Here is a 21,152-nt window from a genome sequence, read left to right as displayed (position 1 = left end):
GAACCTTTGGTAGCTCCCTATTGCCCCAAGGTAAAGTGGGCTCCCCAGCTGGACACTGTCCCCCCTTCCCTATCTCCCCCAGCATCCACCAGGCCTGGCCTCTCCGGCCTCCAAGCTTTGGCTCCTGCTGCTTCTCAGCCCGGGGGGCCCCTGCCCTCGGCTGGCTCGTGTCTGATTTCCCCGCTTGGAGACAGCTTTCCCGTGTCCACAACCAGGTGCAGGCCACGTCCTCCGGGCGCCCCCCGCATGCTGTGCCAGCTGGGCTGGGCCTGGTGCCCCGCCCGCCGCCTCCCGCGAGGGCCCGGCTCTGGCTGCAGGCCCAGCGGGCTGAGTCCTCCAGGCAGTGGGGGCAGTAGGCATCCCCCTGGGCCCTCTGATCAAGGCCGGCGCTGGGAGCTGCAAGTAGGCCTTGAGACCCCTGTCCGAGGCATGCTGGTGTCCTGTGCCGGGACGGGCTCTGGGCCACGAGCGCTCGTGGGGGCAGCCACTGGAGCGGTGCCAACAACTGACTGTCCCCGAGAGGGGAGGGGCCTGGGGAGGGGGCGGCCCCGCAGGCCTTGCCTGCGTCCCTGTGCCGTGCCTGAGTCTTGAGTGTTGAAAGGACCCCCCTTAGAGGGCAGCTCACCCCCTACACTAAGATCCAAGCTTCTGCGGCACCTCTGCACTGGCTTGCATGCCCCCCTGCACGGGGCACTCACTACTCCTCAAGCTGGACCTGCCCGGCCTCCCCTGGGGCCCTGGGATGCCATCTGTGCAGTTCCCTTCAGAGGGTCAAGGCCCATCATGGCGCCCTCCACCTCAACGGCAGCCTCCTTCCTCTGCCCTCCTGAGCCGTCCTAGGCCTGTTTCCGCAGCGATGGGGCGGGGCTTGTGGTCCAGGCTCCCCGTGTCTTGTTGACTGGTGACCAGCTGGGGTGGGGGTGGGGTGTCCCCATTCTGCCGGGAGGTGGGGCTGGGGGAGGCCGCAGAGCAGGGGCAGGGAGACCTAGAGCCTCGGGCCCCGGGGATGCAGGTGCAGAGGGTTCCTACAGCCACCAAGTCAGTGACACGGGACGGCCAGAGTGACCCAGGCCAGCCTGCATGGGAGCGCAGGGAGGGGCTCCAGGTGGAGGCCACGGCAGGCGCCAAGGCCCAGGGACCTGAAGCCAAGTGGGGGTTCTGGGAGCGGACCAGGGGTGCAGCGCGACTGCAGGGGGCGTGAGGACTTTGGAGGCTGTGCACCCTTCAGCTGCTGCCCCCCCCCCCCCGCTGAGCCCAGGCCGGGCCTGTGAATGTGTACACGGGGCCCCCAGCCCCCGGTCCTCCTCTCCCAGCCACCCCCACCCCTCCCTGACTGCCAGGGAGCATGGAGCCCCGCCCATCATGTGCCAGCCTCAGACATGACCAGGCATAGGGGCTGCCCCTAATCCCTGCTCATGTGAGTCGCCCAGGGGACAGCGGGCGTGGTCATTGAGCTTGGCATGGGGCGTCCTCAGGGGCTGGGTTTGCATGAGCCCACAGCCCACCAGCTGCACACAGTGGGGCCTCAGCAGAGCGTAGCGGTGCTGCAGTATCTGAGGGGCAGGGTGTGTGAGAGGCAAGGGGGGCACCCCAGGCAGCTGTGTCTGCACCCGGCCCAGCTCACACAGCAAGCCCAGTGGGGGGGGGGGGGTGGGCCATGTGGTCCACGCTGGCGGCCCTGGGCCAGCACTGGACACAGCACGTGTGCACACGGAGATGTGTGGTAGCTGGATTTTGAAACCCCAGAGGAAAGGGAGATCCTGGTCCTGGATGCCACAGGCTAACAAAACGTGCAGACGCACCCAGTGGCCTTGCCACCTTTCTCCCTGGGGCCCGGGGAAACTTCTGGCTGACTCCTGTGGCCCACCTGCGGCTCCTGGGGGCCGGGCTCGCCCCGCATGGCCGGGTCGGGGCAGAGGGGACGTTTGGCTCTGGGTATGATGGTCTCTTCCCACTACCCTCCCATAAGGGGTGGGGGTGGGGACATGGAAATGCGTGTTCATGCTGAGTGCCCGATGTGGGGGGTGGGGCAGCCTGCAGGCCAGGGGCCACTGACCCTCCAGGGACAGGCAGTACAGAGCACCTTGTGTCAGCCCCTGTTGCTCTTTAGCCTGCATGCATTGAGCGCCTGCTGTATGCCAGGCCTGGTGTGTGCCCAGGACACAGCAGGCAGGGCCAGGCTGGGAGGCAGTGCTTGCTGCGAGCCCCAGCCTTGTACTTCACCCTCGTGGACTGCAGGCCCTGGATGGGAGAGCACGTGTGACTGTCACCCCAGTCAGCTCCCCCATCGGGCACCTGGCATGAACACGCATTTCCAAGGGTCCAGTGCAGCAGCCAGGACTCCAGGGACAAGTGTGGCCTCGAAGGTTGGAGCCAGGAGACCCTTCCAGGAGGAGGGTCTGCCCAAGCACACTCCCATTCAGGCTTTGGCTGGGCCCAGGCTCTGTCCCCTGCACCAGAAAGCCAGCTGGCCCCTGGGAGGGCAGCTCCAGAGGTGACTGGGACAGGCCTGGCCAGCAGCCGGCAGGGGGCTGGGTAGCAGCCTGTCCTGCGGCCCGAGTCTTCCATGGGCCCTCCAGTGCCCATCACCAGGCAGACCCCTGGGCGCTGGGTGGCACAGCCCAGGCTAGGCTCTCCCACTGCTGCGGGCTGGGGGCCTGTGCCCAGCTGGGGCACGACCCTCTCCAGGGCCGCCCTGGGTGGGAACAAAGGCATTGGGTGCGCGGGCGGACGGCGTGTTGGGACCTGGCATGGCTTCTCCCAGTGTTCTGTTTACGACAGCGGCGGGAAGAGCTTAGCACGGAGACAGTGACTCAGCCGGCGGGTGGGGCCAGGCGCAGCCCAGGGAAGGGGACACCGGGGGAAGTGGAGGACAGCGGACAGAGACGGACACAGGCCAACAGGAGGGCGAGACGCACACACTGCACACCAGACACCCCCCACACCTGCACCACACACCTGCGCTGCCAATCCACACCTGTGCTGCACACCCACACCCACACCTGCACCCTCACCCTCACCCTCACACCTGCACCCCACACCTGCAACCCACACCCACCCCTGTGCTGCACACCCACACCTGCACCCCACACCCACACCTGCACCCTCACCCTCACACCTGCACCCCACACCCACACCTGTTCCTCACACCCACACCTGTATCTCACATCCACACTTAAACCCCACATACATACCTGTACCCCATACCCACAACTGTATCCTCACACCCACATCTGTACCTCACACCCACACCTGCACCCCACACCTGTATCCTCACACCCACACTTGCACCCCACACCCACACCTGCAACCCACACCCACACCTGTGCTGCACACCCACACCTGCACCCCACACCCACACCTGCACCCTCACCCTCACACCTGCACCCCACACCCACACCTGCACCCTCACATCCACACCTGTACCTCACACTCACACCTGTATCTCACATCCACACCTAAACCCCACATACATACCTGTACCCCATACCCACAACTGTATCCTCACACCCACATCTGTACCTCACACCCACACCTGCACCCTCACACCCACACCTACACCCCACACCCACACCTGCACCCTCACACCCACACCTGTACCTCACACCCACATCTGTATCCTCAAACCCATACCTGCATCCTCACACCAACTTCTGCACCCTCACACCTACACCTACACCCTCACACCCACATCTGTATCCTCACACCCACACCTGCACCCCACACCCACACCTGTACCTCACACCAACACCTGTTCCTCATGCACACTCTGTACCCTCATGCCCACACCTGTACCCTCATACCCATACCTACACCCACACCCAAACCTGCACCCTCACACCCACACCTGCACCCTCACAAACACTCTGTACCCTCACACACACCTGCACCCCACACCCACACCTAAACCTCACACCCACAAATGTACCCTCACACCCACATCTGTACCCTCATGTCGCTCCCCCTCTTCGTGGAGGAACGACACTAAGCCCTGCCTAGGCTTCCTATCCGAGTCACGGCACCATTATGTCGCTCCCCCTCTTCGTGGAGGAACGACACAGGACCCTGCACTGTTCTTTCGTCTGCTCGGCCCTCCCCGGGTTTGCTGCTGGTTCTTCCCGGGTTGGCTACTGTCCCTTCCACCTCCGTGGAAGGGCGGTTCCCCCTGCCACATTCCCCACTTCCGCAGGGGAGCGGCACACCGCCGGCCGGCTCTCTGGGGGCTGCACAGGTGTTCCCCTTAGATGTTCCTCTTAGATGTTCCTGGTGCATGCCGTCTCTCTCCTCCTTTATAGTCCTCCTCCGCCAATCCTAACTCGGCTGCCCACACGCCGAGTACGCTGCTCTCCTCCAATCAGGAGCAAGTCCTACAGTTTATTGGCTGAACTGGAGGCAGCTGTGTAGAAGCTGTTTTCTTCTCTCCCAGCGCCATATTGTGGGAGAGCAGATGCCCAGAATAAGTCTTAATTCCAGTAACTTAGTCTAGTCCGAGTTGCTCCCCACAGATCCCCCTTTCTTTTTATTTTTTGGCGTTGATACGCGCCTGTCTTCGGTGTCCCGCGGCACACACTCTGCTCTACTTGCTAGAGTTGCCACAGGTTCTTACAAGTCCTATCAATCAGGCAAACCGAATCCGGGTCCTCTCTTCGCCATGTTGTGAGGAGGTTTTTAGGCGCTGATGCGTGCCTGTCTTCGGTGACCTGCGGCTCATACTCTGGTCGAGCTGCCTACTGGTGCTTACCACCTTACTAATCAGGCAGACCGAATCCAAGCCTTTTCATTGCCATATTGTGGGGAGGCCTATTGGTGTTGATTCGTGCCTATCTTCGGTGACCTGCAGCTCATACTCTGGTCGAGCTGCCTGCTGGTGCTTATCGCCCTACTAATCAGGCAGACCGAATCTAAGCCTTCTCATTGCGGTATTGTGGGGAGACTATTGATGTTAATAACGTGCCTGTCTTCGGTGACCTGCGGCGCATAAGCTGCTAGCTGCCCGCAGGTGCTCATCGCCTCACTAATCAGGCAGACCGAATCCAAGCTCTCTCATTGCCATGTTGAGGGAAGGCTTTATTTTTCTCTATATCTCCGGGCATTCCTATTTCTCCCATTTTACATCTGTCTACCAACATTCCTATTTCTTTTATTTTACTTCTAAACTTCTGTTTCTCTTATCCCTGCGGCTTCCCAGCGCCCGCCCCGAGGCTGCTTCTCGGCGGCTTCCCGGCTCTGAGCCGCTTCAGCCCGCGCCTCTCTCATCTGCGCGGCTTCCCGGCTTCGCGCCTGCACCACGGCCTCGCACCAGCCCAGCGTTCCCTATCTACTTGTGCCCCGCACGCTCTCTCTGCGCGCGGCAGCCTCCGCAAGTCACACAGCGTAGCTTACGTCTCCGCCACTAGCATTCAATCTAAGTTCCCCGGGCTAACCTGGCGAATTCAACCCAGCTCACGTTTCTGCCCCACGATTTGGCTTCCCGTCCTTTGCTCCCCGGGCTAATCAGATGGATCCCAACCTGGCTTACATTTCCGCTTCTGGTTTTAACTTTTCACCCCTTATTCCTGGGCTAACTTGAGAATCCCAAAGTGGCTTTCGTCTCCGCCTCGGCCTGCCCCCCGCGGCTTCAATTTCCCTAACATTTTTCTCTACCCGGTATGTTTCCCCAAGCTTTCCTCCAACAATACTCCTCCCTCATTTCTCCTGGCCTCTCCCCACAGTCCGTATCCGAGTCTGTTTGTTCTAGCTTTCACTTTCGCTTTCAACCTTAGAGATTTCTCCCAGCTTCCCCCCCGTAGTCCGTATCTGAGTCTATGCCTAGGCTTTCAATAGCTTCTTCCGGCACCTTTTTCATCCGGCTTTCCCCTAGGCTGTTTGCTAGTCTCTCTCTCTCCGGTATTTTCCCATTTCTTCCCGTTTCTTCCCTCCTAAGTTTTCTATCCGAGTCACGGCACCATTATGTCGCTCCCCCTCTTCGTGGAGGAACGACACAGGACCCTGCACTGTTCTTTCGTCTGCTCGGCCCTTCCCGGGTTTGCTGCTGGTTCTTCCCGGGTTGGCTGCCGTCCCTTCCACCTCCGTGGAAGGGCGGTTCCCCCTGGCCACTTTCCCCACTTCCTCAGGGGAGCGGCACACCGCCGGCCGGCTCTCTGGGGGCTGCACAGGTGTTCCCCTTAGATGTTCCTCTTAGATGTTCCTGGTGCATGCCGTCTCTCTCCTCCTTTATAGTCCTCCTCCGCCAATCCTAACTCGGCTGCCCACACGCCGAGTACGCTGCTCTCCTCCAATCAGGAGCAAGTCCTACAGTTTATTGGCTGAACTGGAGGCAGCTGTGTAGAAGCTGTTTTCTTCTCTCCCAGCGCCATATTGTGGGAGAGCAGATGCACAGAATAAGTCTTAATTCCAGTAACTTAGTCTAGTCCGAGTTGCTCCCCACACCCTCACACCCACATCTGTACCCTCACACCCACATCTGTACCCTCACACCCATACCTGTACCTCACATCCACACCTGTACCCTCACACCAACAACTGTTCCTCACACCCACACCTGTACCTCACACCAATACCTGTTCCTCACACACACTCTGTACCCTCATACCCACACCTGCACCTCACACCCACACCTGTACACCCACACCCACACCTGTACCTCACACCCACACCTGCACCCCCTCACACCCACACCTACACCCTCACACCCACATCTATATCCTCACAACCACATCTGTACCCCACACCTACTCCTGCATCTTCACACCTGTATCCCACACACACCTGTATCCTCACACACACTCTACCCTCATAACCACACCTGCACCCTCACACCCACATCTGTATCCTCACACCGACACCTGCACCCCACACCCGCACCTGCACCCTCACACCCACACCTGTTCCTCACACACTCTACCCTCATACCCACACCTGTACCCTCACACCCACACCTGTATCCTCACACCCACACCTGTACCCTCACACCCACATCTGTACCCTCACACCAATACCTGAATCCTCACACCCACACCTGCACCCCACACCCACATCTGCACATCACACCCACATCTGTACCCCACACCACACCTGTACCCTCACACCCACATCTGTACCCTCACACCAATACCTGAATCCTCACACCCATACCACACCCATCCCTGCACCTCTCACACACACACAACACCCACCGGGCCTGCCCAGGCCTAGGCCTGCTGCCAGCAATGCTGCCTCCCAGGACCCAGAGGGGTGTGCGCTGTGCCCCCGCCTTGGTTGATGCGGATGCTGTCTCAGCTGTCACTGGCAGGGTCCAGGTGGTCCAGGCTAGGCTTGCAGGGGCAGGAGCTCAGGGTTCACCCAACCCAGTGCTCCCGCCTCACCTCACCCCAGCCTGAACCTGCGTATGCCGGGCATGCAGGGACGGGACCACCCAGGAGACTGCTGCACCCCCAGGCCCCCGTGGGCAGTCACAAGGGCGCACTGGACCCTGCCTGGGGTCCCTGGGCTCCGCTGCACAGCCCCACGTGCCCAGCAGCTACCTCCAGGCCCTGAAACCCGAGTACGGCCTCTGTCTGCGCTGGCCTGGCCGAGTGACCCCGAGCTGCTGCTGTGGTTTGGGAGTGTTGCCTGGCCTCACTGTGTCTCCGTCTCTCCCAGGATGAATGGGGTACATGGGGGCAGTATCCTCCACCCAATTCCAGACAAATGGGGGACCTGTGGGATGGGGCAGAGACGGCCAGGATGTGACTTGGAGATCCCCACCTCCCCTTACCCCAGGCCCGCGGCAGCAGCCTTGTCCTGCTGGGGTGTAGGGGGCTGAACTGGGACCCTGTGTGGCCTTGGGCCTGTCACCTGCCTCTTCTGTGTCCTGGTGGAGTGGGGCTGGTCATGGAGCTGAGCAGGACGAGGGGTGGAAGTGCCCTAAATGCCATCGGCTGCTGTGTGTTGAAGGCCGCGTTGCCAGAGGACCGGCCCCGCCCCCTAAAGCCTGCGATCCCCAGGGGTTTCCTTTATTCCAGGAGTCCTGTGTCCTCCACCCTCCCTCCCAAGCCCGCATCTCCCACAAGGCCACTTCCCTCCGGCTCTAGGTCCCCTGTCCCCGATGTGTCACACCCACGGAGCCTACGGCTTGTGCACCCCGGGGCCTGGCTGGGCCAGGAAGCAGCATGGGCGTCTCTGCAGCTCCTGGGGCCGTCTCTGCCCACCTGCCCGCCCGCTGGCATCGACAGTTCTGCCACGTGGCTCACTTGCGAGCACATGTGTCTTCAGTCTTGCAGGGGTGCACCTGGCGTGCAGGGACCCGAGGGACTGGCAGCTGCTGTCGCCCGTCTACCGTCCACCCCGTCTACCGTCCCCCACCAGCAGTGGCTCTTTTCCTCATCCTCATGGGCAAGAAGTGGCAGCTCACGGTGGCCAGTGTGTGGCCTGTTCTCCTGCCCCCAGCATCATTCAGGGCACTGCTGGCTCCCGGTCAGAGCGCAGAGCAGGCTGGGGCCTCCGGACAGCTGAGAGTGGCCCCAGGAGAGTGCAACCACGCTGCCTCCATCCGTGCCCGGCCCTCTGCCGCGGAGCTGCCTGCGGCAAAGCACAGAGGGTCTTCGGGTTGTGCTCAGCCCCTCCCCGCCTCCTCCTGCCCGGGGCCAGGCTGGCCCAGGAGGGCTTCCGGCCTCCCTCAGCTGTTCTGGGCCGTGCATCACGTCCTGCTCGGCCACTGCTCTTCTGCCCTCTGAGCCCTCGACTCCGCCTCTGTGCAGTAGGAGTAGAAGTGAAACCCCCCCACCCCCGCCCGGAGTGTGAGGGCTGAGGGAGCTCAGGGGAGACCGCGAGCGGGCGGTGGCGGGCGCGGCAGAACCCCACCCACGAGCAGCTCCAGTGCGCTCTGCTCGCTGGGGTCCGAGTCCCACAGCGACCGGCCGGGCTGGGCACCCATCCGGCCTACAGCCGCCCCTCCACACCTGGGCCCTGTGCTCCTGCGGGGACGCCTGTCCGGAGCACACACACCACGCGTGCACACACCCGTAACGCGTCACACAGCACACACCGCAGATACTGCACACACACAGACTCAGGAAGTTCACGCACGCTCCTTGCTAGGACTTTACCTGCTCAAAACATCGCCTCATCCAGGAGGCTTCCCTTAGCGCCAGCCCACAGAGCAGGCCAGGGAACCCCCGCCTTAGGCCGCGTGGACTGGGCTGCGCTGAGAGAGCCAGGAGTTCAGGAACCCACCACAGATCCGGGGCTTCCCTGCAGGATCAGACCGGATTCGCCCCGGGCTGGGGGCGGCTTCCCGCATTCTCTGTCCCTGTCCCTGCCTGTCTGGGGCCCCAGCCCGCTGGCCGCCGGTGGCACAGGGCCCTGGGGCTCCTTCGTGTATCTCAGTGAGCAGTGCCGGCCAGCACAGAGCCGGGTGGCACCATGAGCTGTGCAGGTGGCCTGCTCCGCGTATGCCAGGCTGTGGCAGGGTGGGGACCCCAAGCTGGTGGGTTCCCCCCAAAGCTGGCGGGCACTACCCAGGGCGGCGTGGCGGGGGAGTGGCCAGAGGGAGGAGGCTGGGCCCCTGGCAAGGCCTCATGTGCTGGGGGCGCAGAGAGGGGCTCTCTGCTGGACCCCAAGGGGAGGAAGGGCTGCCAGCCCCTGTGCCCCCTTAACTCTTCCCAGAGGATGGAAGGCCCCACAAAGCACTGCGGCCTGGGCCCCTAAGGCTGGAGGCCCCACCTGCTTCTCAGCCGGACCGAGCTGTGCTGGGGAGCAGGGACCCCACTAGTGGGAGGTGAGGCAGTGTGCCCAGCCCAAGGCCAGGTGTGCCCTTGGTGCCCAGTGGGTGTTCTCGGCCTGACTTGACCCTTGACCCTACTGCAATCTGCAGGCCACCCTCTCAGTCCCCAGCAGCGGGAACAGCAGCTGGGGACACGGAGGGGCACGTGGGTGCTGGGGGCCCCCGGCCGGGGTGCTGGCCTGCTCAGGTCTTGCTCCCCGGCTCCTGGTCCTCGGGGTGGCATCACTGGCACAGTGCCAGGTGCTGGCGACATGGGGACAACACGGGCCCAGCTGTGGGAAAGTCGGGAGGGACCCCAGGGGTGGGAGTCAGTGTGGGGATGCAGGGGGCCTGGCCTCGCTTGGCGTCAGGAAGTCCCGCCCTGTGGGCTGAGCCCAGCGGATGCTGTGACCACCTGGGACGGGGTGGCTGAGCAGCAGGGGCTCCCTTCTGGCTGGTGGCTCTGGGAAGGACTGGTGCCCAGGTCTGGGCAGTTCGGGGTCCCGAGCTAGCCTGGGGTGTCAGGAGGGGGCGGGGCCTGGCGAGGGTTGATGATGGGCAGTCAGGGAGATGGAGGCAGCCGCCGGGGGCCCAGGTGCAGCTCTGAGCCCCGTGGGTGCTCCCTGGGCCCCTGAGCTCCCTCCTGGCCTCCCTGCATGCCTGGTCCCCATGGGATCAGCAAAACCACCCGTCTGTGCACAGTCACGGCGCGGAGGCTGGCAGAGGGGAGGGGGCTGGAGCTGGAGCCCCCGCCCCCGTGCCGGTCACCACGGCTGAGAACCTCTCCAGCGCAGGCTCTTGGGAACAGGTGACAGGTCGCCAGGTGACAGGTTACCTGCTGGTGGCAAAGTCACAGCGGGCTTGAGTGCCTGCTGTATACCAGGCACCGCCCTCAATGCCGCGTGGCAAGGTGGGCTCCACCTGCCCCACCTCGGCGAGCTGGGGACGCAGAGGGCACCTGGTCTCTCCCGCAGGGAGCCGTGAGGCCGCCTTCACCTACGCCATCACCGCGGCCGGCGTGGCCCACGCCGTCACGGCCGCCTGCAGCCAGGGCAACCTGAGCAACTGCGGCTGCGACCGGGAGAAGCAGGGCTACTACAACCAGGCCGAGGGCTGGAAGTGGGGCGGCTGCTCCGCCGACGTGCGCTACGGCATCGACTTCTCCCGGCGCTTCGTGGACGCCCGCGAGATCAAGAAGAACGCGCGGCGCCTCATGAACCTGCACAACAACGAGGCGGGCAGGAAGGTAGGCGGAGCCCGGCCCCGGGGGGGGGGGTGGGGGTGGGGGGAGGGTGGGGGGGAGGGTGGGGGGGCGGGCAGGAAGGTGGGCGGAGCCCGGCCCGGGGGGGGGGGGGCGGGGGAGGGAGGGGCTCCGAGCTCCCGAGCCACCCCCTGCCGTGTGGGTGGTGCCTCCCCTCTGAGTCCCCTCCCCAGCCTCCAGGAAGTGGGCCTGCTCTCCCACCGCACACTGTGCACACTGAGCCTCCGATTTGCTTATAGCCCCCAGCTGGTGGGTGTCGCTTCAGTGCAGGGGCCCGGCTGGGCCAGGCTGGGGTCCCCAGATCGTGGGACTCTGTTGGTGCCCTGGCCTCCGAGGCTGCGGCAGGGCTCGGTTCAGATTCCGTCGAGGGGCCCGGGGAAGGATGTCCCAGGAGGCAGAAGCTGGGAGCCAGGGCCCCTGGGCAGTCGCCAGCTTCATGCACGGGGAGTGGGGGAGGGGTGGACGGTGGGGCGGTCCAGGCAGGGACACACTGGGGAAGAAGTCAGGGCCCGGCGGGCCACCGCGGGGAGATGAGGCCCCAGATACCGGGCTGGGAGGAGCCAGGCGGCCAGATGGCCTGAGATAGGGCGGCCGGCCGAGCGGAACGCCTCACTGGGCTGCACCCAGGGCCCGAGGGGCTCCTGGGGAACGGGAGACTTGCTTTCCAGGTGGAGAAGAGTTAGAGAATCCCTCTGTCCCTGGGATCGAAGCAGAGTCCACCTCTGGCTCGCTGATTCACTCAACAAACACTTCTTGCCCCTGCTCTGTGGCAGGTGCTAGGGCTAGGCGTGGGCAGGGAGCAGTCAGACATGGCCCTGGCTAGGGGGAGGGGGCCCAGTGAGGCCTTCGGGGGCTACATCCAGGAACAGTGGAAGCCTGGGAGCCGTGGGAGGGAGCAGAAGGAGGTGGCCCTGGAGCCCTGTGGACGTGGTGCGCGGAGCTGGCGCCTGAGGGGCTGCAGGAGGCTCTGGCTGGCGGGAGCAGAGTGGTGGCCCAGGCCGCGGCCCAGGGTGTGCCACTGTCTGGCTGTGTGTGTGTGGGGGGGGCAGCTCCTGTTGAAGGAAGGGGTGACACGGTCTTTGCCACTGTGGCCTCCGTCCCCGTCCCTGGGGTCCCTGCCCCTCGGGCACTGGGGGGGGGGGCAGAGGAGGCTGTGCTCCATTTACCTGGGGACATTCAGGAGGACTCCCTGGAGGAGGAGGCAAGCTGAGTCTCATGAGAATCAGCTCTTCTTCAGCGTCTACAGCAGTGTGGGTTCTGAATAGGGGCTTTTGCATAGCTCCCCTCATTACTGCCCCCATTTCACAGATGAGGACAGCTGAGGCCAAGAGGGACAGCAGAGCTGGTCACATGGCACCGGAGGCCTGAGCTCTGGTCACTGCTCTGGCAAGGATGCCTACAGGGCCAAGAAGTGGGGAAGGGCAGTCCAGGAGGGGAACCGGCCCGGCAAAGGCACGGGGGTTCGCGGCGTGCAGGGCACGCCCGGAGGCCACCAGGCTGGACAGGCATCGTGGTGAAAGCTGGGATGGCCAGGCTGGATTTTGGCCTCCAGGCCACAGGAGCCATAGCAGGTGCCCGGGCACAGTGACATGGACCAGGCAGAGGGAACCCGAGAACCCGAGAACCCCAGGGCTGGCCTCGGTGAGTCCCAGGTGATGGGAGGCCAGAGGGCGCTGCAGCCCCCGGGGTGCCCCTGGGAGAGAGGGGAGGTCGGGGGCCTGTTCCCAGCGAGGTCCCTTCCGGTGGACGCAAACAGGGGGCGCTATGCAGGCCACTGCCTGGCCAGTCAGCTGGGGCCAGACCAGCTGCCCCGGGGCCTGCTCACCTCCCTCTGCCCCGGGGCCTGCTCACCTCCTGCTGCCCCTCCCCCCGTGCCCCTGAGGACCATATCCCCCCAGTGCCCACGGGGTGCCGCAGGTGTGGGTGGCCTCCTGGAGCCTTCCGGCCGCTCTGCGGTCATGTGGGGGGGGAGACAACGCCCAGATAGGCGGAAGGTGCTCGCTAGCCCTGTGCAGGCCCCAGGCTGTGCCTCCGAGAGGCAGCCCTGGGCTCCTGTGCTTGGTGGCGTGGGGCTGGCGCCTATGGCTGTCTGGTGCCACCAGCTCCGGGGGGGGGGGGGGCAGGAAAGCTGGGAGCGGGACCTAGCACAACCTTTACCTGAGCGACGGTCCACCACGGGTCTGCTGGTGGCCGGGTCATTCTGTCGTCTGGACGAGACCCCCAGGTCCTGGGAGGGGTGACGCACGTGCTGTCTGGAGCCAAGACGCTGCTCCCAGCCAGGGCTGGCTCTCAGCTATGGCTGAGCCCAGTGCCCAGAGCACGGACCACGCTCTCACGCCGGGAAGAAGGAGAAGCCGAGGCCTGCAGGTGGGGCCCAGCCTCAGTCTCAGCCCTGTTGGGCAGGGTGGGCTCCCTCTGCACCCCCGGGGGACCTCAGGGCTGGGCGGGGTGGTCATGGTGCCCTGAGGTTCCGGCGGCCGCTGGCGCCGTGGCTCCAGCCGAGGGGGCGCTGGAGAAGGAAGCGCACATTCTTGAGCCCTGTGATCACGCCCAGGACGGGCTCGGCCCCGGGACCCAGCCAGGCGAGGTGCAGCCCCTCGCTCTGCAAACAGCTGTCCCTTCAGCTCCACCCGCCGTGCAGGGGTCTGCGCACCCTCGGAGGGGCTGCCTGGCCTTGATGAGGACCGAGAGACAGGGGCCGGGGGAGGAGGAGGGCAGAGGCTCAGGGGCAGGAGGCAGAGTGTGGTGAGGAGGTGGCCGTCCAGCAGGCCATAGCGGGGACCCTGGGCGGCAACTGGAGCCCGGGCCACCTGGCCTGCACTACCCCTGGCCTCCTGGCTCCGCCAGGCCCTGGCATCCAGACCAGCCAGGGGAGGACGGGCAGCCGGCGGGAGTGAGGGCTCTGTGGGGAACTCTGGGGGACTGCCCGGCCGGAGCGGGCATCGGGCAGGCAGCGTGACCAAGGCAGCTGCCGGGCTGCAGGGGCCACTTTCCGGAGAGGCAGAGATCCAAGCAAAGGTGCCCGCGGGTGGGTGAGGGGCGCGGGAGGCTGACAGGGAGAGCCGGGCAGGGAGGGAGCCCACACATGCCATCTCCAGGGGGCCGCCCTTGGCCCAGGACCCCCAGCCCACGTCCTGGCAGGTGTCCTCAGCCGGGTACCCCTCATCCCAGGCACCAAGCCCTGAAGTTCCAGCTCAGACTGTTCCCCAAGCCTCGCCCCCGCCCACCCCTGCTGCCCGCCTGCCTCCCTCTGCTCCCTCCCCCCAGGAAGCCACTCACCCCGCCCCCAACTCTAGCCCCTGCCAGCCGCAGCTTGGGCCCAGCCCTTCTTTCTTGTCCCCTGGTCCACAGCTCTTAGACCTTTGCTCACGCCGAGCCTCTCCTGATGAGCTCCTGCCCCCCCCCCCCGAACACCCAGTATAGGTGCCACCGCCTCTGGGAAGCCCTCCCCCACTGCGAGCGGCAGAGTTGGGCTGCCATGGGCTCCCACAGACCCTGCACCACCTTCTTCTCTGCTTCCCACACTGTGAGCCCGGGGTTCCCCTCTGAGGTTCGGGGACTCCTGCGACCAGGCCAGGGACCTGCCCGGGGCCGACGGTGGACAGGCTGTGGATGGTTTCTCCCACTTTTTCTCCCATTCATTTGTTCATTCGCTGGGGGACGTCTTGTCTGGGGCAGAGCTGGGGCCTCCGCAGCAGGTGCCCCACAGCGGTGAGTTCTGGCCCAGTCTTGCAAGGCCGGGCTCCGAGGTGAGGCTGGCGGGGCCCCGACAGCTGACAAAGAGCCTCTCCCGCAGCCATGGGGCCACAGCTAATGATTCCCTATCTTTAATCAGACCTGGCTGGCAGGCGCATTCGATCCGGGTAAATGAGTACCTGGGGTCAGGGCTGGCTCTGGGAATCAGCCTTCCAGGGCTGCGGAGGGAGGCCCAAGGAAAACACAGGGCTGCACCCGCGGAGGGCCCTCGTGGGGCTGGGGTGCGAGAGCAGCAACGGCTGGGCCGGGGCCTCGGCTTCCGGGGCGGCGCGGCCGGGCCTCACGGAGGGGTGAGGGTCTGAGCACCCGGTGCCCTCGCCACCCCTCGGTGCCCTGCTGGGCCCCAGCAGACATGGACCACGCCCCGTGGGCATGCCAGGCCCTCGTGGACCAGCCACACTGTTAGGCTCTGAGCACACGTGGGGCCCATGCCAGGCTGGGGAGTGGAGTGGGTGGGCCGGAGACCTGCAGCAAGGTCCCACCCGGCCCGGGGCCTCAGTGCACCTGCTGCTGGGCGGCTGTGGGGAGAGCTCAACCCGGGGCCTCAGGGTTCTCACTGTGCTTGGGGGGCCTGCCGCTCACAACGCAGGTCTTTCTTACTAATTAGCTAAATAGAAAAGCAGTGGAGAGAGACAGACACTCAGAGAGTGCTCCCATCTGCTGGCTTGCTCCCGGCGTGCCCACGACAGCCAGAGCCAGGCCAGGATGAGCGGCGGAGGCTGGGGCCGGGCTCGGGGTGGGGCGCGGCTGCGCTGAGTGGCTGCCCCGTCTGTCGCCGGCAGGTTCTGGAGGACCGCATGAAGCTGGAGTGCAAGTGCCACGGCGTGTCGGGCTCCTGCACCACCAAGACCTGCTGGACCACGCTGCCCAAGTTCCGCGAGGTGGGCCACCTGCTGAAGGAGAAGTACAACGCGGCCGTGCAGGTGGAGGTGGTGCGCGCCAGCCGCCTGCGGCAGCCCACCTTCCTGCGCATCAAGCAGCTGCGCAGCTACCAGAAGCCCATGGAGACGGACCTGGTGTACATCGAGAAGTCGCCCAACTACTGCGAGGAGGACGCGGCCACGGGCAGCGTGGGCACGCAGGGCCGCCTGTGCAACCGCACCTCGCCCGGCGCCGACGGCTGCGACACCATGTGCTGCGGCCGCGGCTACAACACCCACCAGTACACCAAGGTGTGGCAGTGCAACTGCAAATTCCACTGGTGCTGCTTCGTCAAGTGCAACACGTGCAGCGAGCGCACCGAGGTCTTCACCTGCAAGTGAGGGCCGCGGCCCCGCCCTCCGCCGCAGCCCCGCCCCTCCGCCGCAGCCCCGCCCTCCTCCGCGGCCCCGCCCCTCCGCCGCAGCCCCGCCCCTCCGCCGCGGCCCCGCCCTCCGCCGCGGCCCCGCCCCTCCGCCGCGGCCCCGCCCTCCTCCGCGGCCCCGCCCTCCTCCGCGGCCCCGCCCCTCCGCTGCAGCCCCGCCCCTCCGCCGCGGCCCCGCCCCTCCGCCGCGGCCCCGCCCCTCCGCCGCAGCCCCGCCCCTCCTCCGCGGCCCCGCCCTCCGCCGCGGCCCCGCCCCTCCGCCGCGGCCCCGCCCCTGGCCTGCGCCCGCTCCCTCCGCAGCCCGGCGGACTCCTCCCCTTGTCTCCGGAGCCTCCACCCAAGGACGCCCGGGGTCCCTGAGACCAGCGTGACGGCGAGACTCCGGCGAGACTCCGGGGTCCCCTTCCCCGCCGCTGTTTCCCGGCCTGCTGGCCCGAGTTATTTATGCGTCCCGGGTTGTCAGAAGAGGATTCGCAGCACCCCGACTCCGCGCTCCACCCCGGCCAGGCCTCTCTGCGCCCCCTTGCTGCGGGAGCTGCAGGCAGTGCTGGGGGCCCCGGGAGCCAGCTGGGCAGGGGCCTGGACGCCGACCCCAGAGTCCCTCCTTTTGAAAATCAGGTCAGGCAAATCGAAAAGGCACTGCTGAGGGTCTCCCTGGCCCCCCGTCATCTCCCCCACTCTGCAGCCGGCCTGACCTCCAGCAGCTGGGGTGGGGTGCCGGGGGGGGGGGGCAGGGACTGCGTGTGCAGGGAGCTGCTGACCCGAGAACACACCGGGGCTCCCAGCGTGGCCCGGGGAACCTGGGGAACCGGCCCCTCCCACAGCCCTTTTCCGTGTCTCTGAGGGTCTCCCTGGCCCGGTCCTGTCTTCTCACCCCGACCCTGATGCTGAGAAAGCTCAGGCCCAGGGCGGGGCCCTCACTGCACCACAGCCCTGCCTGCTGTCCTGGGGACACCTCCCCGAGGGTCGTCCTCGCCTGGCCCCAGAAACTTCAAGACCGGAGCGCTGGGAGGGGGCCCACTGGAGTGTGGGGAGAGAACCGGAAGCCAGGACTCGGGACCGTGTGGCCCTGCTGGACACTCCGCCCCTGAGATGCAGGGGGTGGGGCTTCTGGTGCCCCCCACTGCCCACTGCCCCTCCCTGGGGGCTTTCTGGGAGGCACAGCGAAGGAGTGGCCTGGACACCAGCCTGGGGCTGCGGCCCCCGTCGGGGCTCCGCCTGCATCTCTCCTCGTGCCCCTCCTGCCGCCAGGATGCTCTGGGCTGCCGAGAACGCCCCACGCCACCCCGGCCCCCTGCTCACTCCTCTACGTCCAGGGACACCTCCGAGCGCACAGCCCGGCGTCCTGTGCCGTGGGATCTGGTTAACTTATGTTGTTATATAGCGTCAAATGTCTATAGTCTTAAGTTATTGTGACCTACACTGGGTTCTGGAGGGGCGCGGCCGCAGCCACGGTCCCCGCGCCAGGCTCCTCCTCTGCTTGAAATGGATCCTCGGGGGCCCCTGTTGCCACCGAGTCACTCGCACTGTCCCTGGGCCCCCAGGCGCCCAGCCGAGACCCCGCCCTCCCTGTCGGTCCTTGGTGGGCGTGGCCCTGGGCAGGAGCAGGGTCCTCTGCCTGGCGCGGGGGAGGGGAGGCGCTGGGTGTCCTTGGAGCGCCCACTTCTGACAGGCTGTGTCACCGGCCTCCCCTGGAGGGGAGCGCTCGGCCCAATAAATGCTGGAATCGGAGAAGTGAGTGTGTGATCCCCACGCGGCGCCCCACGCCCCCGGCCCTGGTCCTGGGGTGGCTCCTCCCCAAAACCGGCCCTGCTGGTGCTGGACACAGACCCTGAGGCCTTCCTGGCCAGCGCTGGGCTGCGGGGAGCCTGGAGCCCAGCTCAGACCCCCTGGCTGGGCAGGTGTGGCCCTCGGAAGGGGCTAAGAGGTCCTGGGCCGGCTCCCTGTCCCCGTGCCTCCCACTTCTGAGCCAAGATGGGGTCTGGCTTGGGGCCCTGTGGGTCTCTCCGGTGGTGTCTGGTGGTTTTAGGCCCCAGTGCCCCCAGGGGCCTTCCTTGCCCCCACCAGGCCTTGCTGCTCCTCCCCGGGGCCCAGCCGGGGGCCGTGGTAACCGGGGCTGGGGATGGCATTCCTGCCGAGGGCTGGAAGGCATGCGGCAGGGCCGGTTTGGCCACTGCCCGCTGCCCGGCAGCTTGGCATAGGGCGGAACCGCTGATCAAACAGCCCGGTCCTCCTGGCTGCACCCAGCCGGCACCCACGGAGCTGGCCCCGGAGCCAGAGCCACTGCAGCGGCCTCTGGGTGGGCTTCGCCTGGGTGGAGTACGGGACCTCGAGGCCGAACCCTGTCCCCTGCTGACAGGCAGGCAGCCTCCGGGGTGACCCTCGCCGAGGTGCAGCCTCTGCAGCGGGAGGTGGCCCGGGGCCAGGACGCGATGGTCGGTGGGCCCAGGCCAGGGCCCTTTGGCAGGAGGCCCCGGTTCCCTGCGAGACGGTAAGCAACGGGCAGTGGCGGCTGCAGAGGAACGCCGGCGTCCGGCTACTCCCACAGGGCCAGGAATGAGGAAGGTGCGCCCAGAACGCCCCGGCTCCGGTGCCCAGACTCTGCTCGCTTCTTGGCCACGGTTCAAGCCCAGGGCCGGCCTCCCAGGGCCGCTGCTCATCCTCCACGGGGCCCTGGCAAGGCGGGAGCCCCTGCCCCAACTGACGTCCCCGCACTCTCCACCTCGCAGGTTAAACTTCAGGAGAGCTTCCCCAGCGACCCCCTACCAGGAGCCCATTAGTCCCCGAGGGTGATGCCCCCACCCATCCCCACCCCCAGACACGGGCAAGTCACAGGGGCCCCGTGTGGGTGGCGGGATTGGGTGACCCTGTAGCTGGGGAGCCCCTCCCACACCCACCCCCACCCTCCACCTGCCCCACCCAGGCCCCGCCCAGCCCCCTTGGCGCCCTCTCTGCTCCCCAAGTGGTGGGCAGCTGGGGGAGAGGGAGGGGTTGGGCCTGTTCCTCCACGCCCTGAGCCTCCTCCCTTCTGTAGAATGGACAAGAGATGCACAGAGGCTCTGCCATGGGCCACCCAGCCGCCCCTCCCAAGTGCTAGCACCGCACCCGCCCCTCGGGGCCGCCTGCCGTCCACTCGGCGGCGTCTGAGCTCACGGGGCCCCGCGGCCCGGCTGGGCGGACTGTCTCCTCGGTGTGGCCTTCGCAGCCCTTCATGAACTTCAGCCTCACCGCCCGCTGCCCCCAGCCCCCTGCGCGCTGCCCCTCCCTGCCTGGGACCCCCTCTCCTCTACCCTGCTCCTTTCCTTCCCTGCACCCCAGCTTCTCAGAATCTGTTGGGAGGGAGGGCTCCCCCCGGCCCTGTTCTACCTCTCTCCCCTCACTAGTAGGGGTCCTGTTTCTGGGGTGCTCTGTGCACCCCTGTACTAGCCTTGGGCCTGGACCACAGGCACCTGTGACCTTCCCAACACCCCTTCCCAGAACACAGGTCAGTGTCAGTTCCATTTCACAGATGGGCAAAATGAGGCACCGAGAAGGGGAGGAACTGACCCAGAGGTTCGGGGCGGGGGGTCTGAGGCCCACCGACCCTGTCCAAGGCCACACAGAGAGGGCAGGGAGCGAGAGACTGAGGCGGGTCTCGGAGAGCAGCTTGACAAGTGCCACTGTCTTCACCAAGGACAGAACAAGAAAGACCGGGTTGAAGAACAGCAGGCAAGCTCTGGGTGAGACACCTGGCTGAACTGGCGAGGGCCACTTTCTCCCTGGAGGAGGGAGAAAGGGCTGACACCCCGGGCGGGGCTGGGCTGGTGGGGCTGCAGCCTGGGAGGAGGCCGGGGAGGGGTGGCGGCAGGGTGGCCACTGGAAGTTGCTGATGCGACAGGGGAGCCCGGCCCCCCGAGCACTGCCCCTGGGGCCACGATGCCCAGCTGATGGCAGCCTGGACCGCTTCTAGGTCCCTCTCTGGGATTCTGCCACCACCCAGGGCCCTCTGGAGCCCGGGAGGAGAGGCCCGGGCAGGGGCAGGCAGCTGGCCAAAGGCACCGGTGAGGGGGACCCAGGGCCAGAGCCCCCCATAGCCCACCGGGCTCCAGGGGTAGGTGTCGCCCACCCAGCCCTTCTCTGAGACCCCCACCCCAGGCTCCCCTAAGGGCATTTGGCTCCGGCCCAGGCGGCCCTATCTGTTCTCTGCACACCGCAGGACCCCGTGCTGCCAAGGGAGCCCCCTCTCAGCATGGCCCGGGGCCTCGCCAGCAGGCACCAAGGGAGGAGGCCGGGCCGCAGGTCAGGAGTCCTCTTACCCCACCTGCAGGCAGAGGGCCCACGGCCGCGCGGCAGGCCTGGGCTGCCCTCCAGCTGCCGGACTCCGGGTGGGCAGCCCGCTCCGCCCCTGCCCCTACCCGAGACCTGACAGTGGCCTCAGGGCCCCGGTCCTGCAGCTGGGCCCTGCCGGAGGTCTCGGCTATGGACGCCCGGCTGCAGGCTCTGCCCTGGGCCCCCTGCACCCCGCCGTCTTCCCGAGGCCCCTCCCGGGTTTCCGGCTGCAGCCTCCTCGCTCCGTTCACTAGACTCGTTTCTTCCCTGGTCCGTCTAGCCTGGCCGGCCACTGTGGGTCTCAGAACCGAGCACGGAAGGGGGCTTGTCCTCAGCAGTGCCAGGCCAGAGTGGGGGACAGAGGACCAGTAAACAGGCCCCTCTGCTTCCTGCAGCCAGGCTGGGGAGCACACAGGGGCCCGGGGCCCGGCCTTCGGGGCGCTCCAACAGCTTCCTGGAGGAGGCTGCATCAGAACCGGGATCAGGAGGAGAAATGGAAAAGAGCAGAGGCGTGGGAGGGAGGCCGGGAGCCAGGTCAGAGGGAGCGTGGGTGCTGGGACAGGGGCGAGTGGAACTGCCGAAACTGACAAGTTTCCAGAAGGTTCCAGAAGATTCTAGGAGGATAGAGGACTCTTACTCTTGAGCCCTGTGGTTGCTGGCATAGGGCAGGAGCTCTCACTGCCACACCCCTCATGGCCAACTCAGGCGAAGAGCCAGGGAACCAGCCGACTTCTCCGAACCCAGGCTGCCTGGTGCGCACCCAAGAAAAATTGGGCTGGGAG

At 66.2% G+C, this 21,152-nt stretch overlaps 1 protein-coding gene across 3 annotated transcripts in view; it reads left to right on the top strand.

Annotated features, from left to right (window-relative positions):
- Positions 1–17,796, top strand: part of WNT7B (Wnt family member 7B) — a 39,789-nt gene extending 21,993 nt beyond the window's left edge. For 2 of the 3 annotated variants that reach the window (XM_070051538.2, XM_070051537.2), the window contains exons 3-4: positions 10,717–10,988; positions 15,542–17,796. In XM_070051538.2, coding sequence (XP_069907639.1) covers positions 10,717–10,988; positions 15,542–16,021 — 752 coding nt within the window. In that variant the 3' untranslated portion in view covers positions 16,022–17,796. Of the gene's footprint in view, positions 1–10,716; positions 10,989–13,141; positions 13,371–15,541 lie in introns of those variants that run through there. The other variant, XM_089307741.1, reaches the window with a different exon arrangement.
- Positions 17,797–21,152: the final 3,356 nt, after the last annotated feature.

This window comes from Oryctolagus cuniculus, chromosome 11 (genome assembly GCF_051225735.1).
Source record: "Oryctolagus cuniculus isolate XC-2025 breed Fujian yellow rabbit chromosome 11, ASM5122573v1, whole genome shotgun sequence".
In the NCBI taxonomy this organism is placed as follows: domain Eukaryota; kingdom Metazoa; phylum Chordata; class Mammalia; order Lagomorpha; family Leporidae; genus Oryctolagus; species Oryctolagus cuniculus.
Note: the sequence above shows the minus strand (reverse complement) of the source record. Positions and strands in the feature narration are given on the sequence as shown.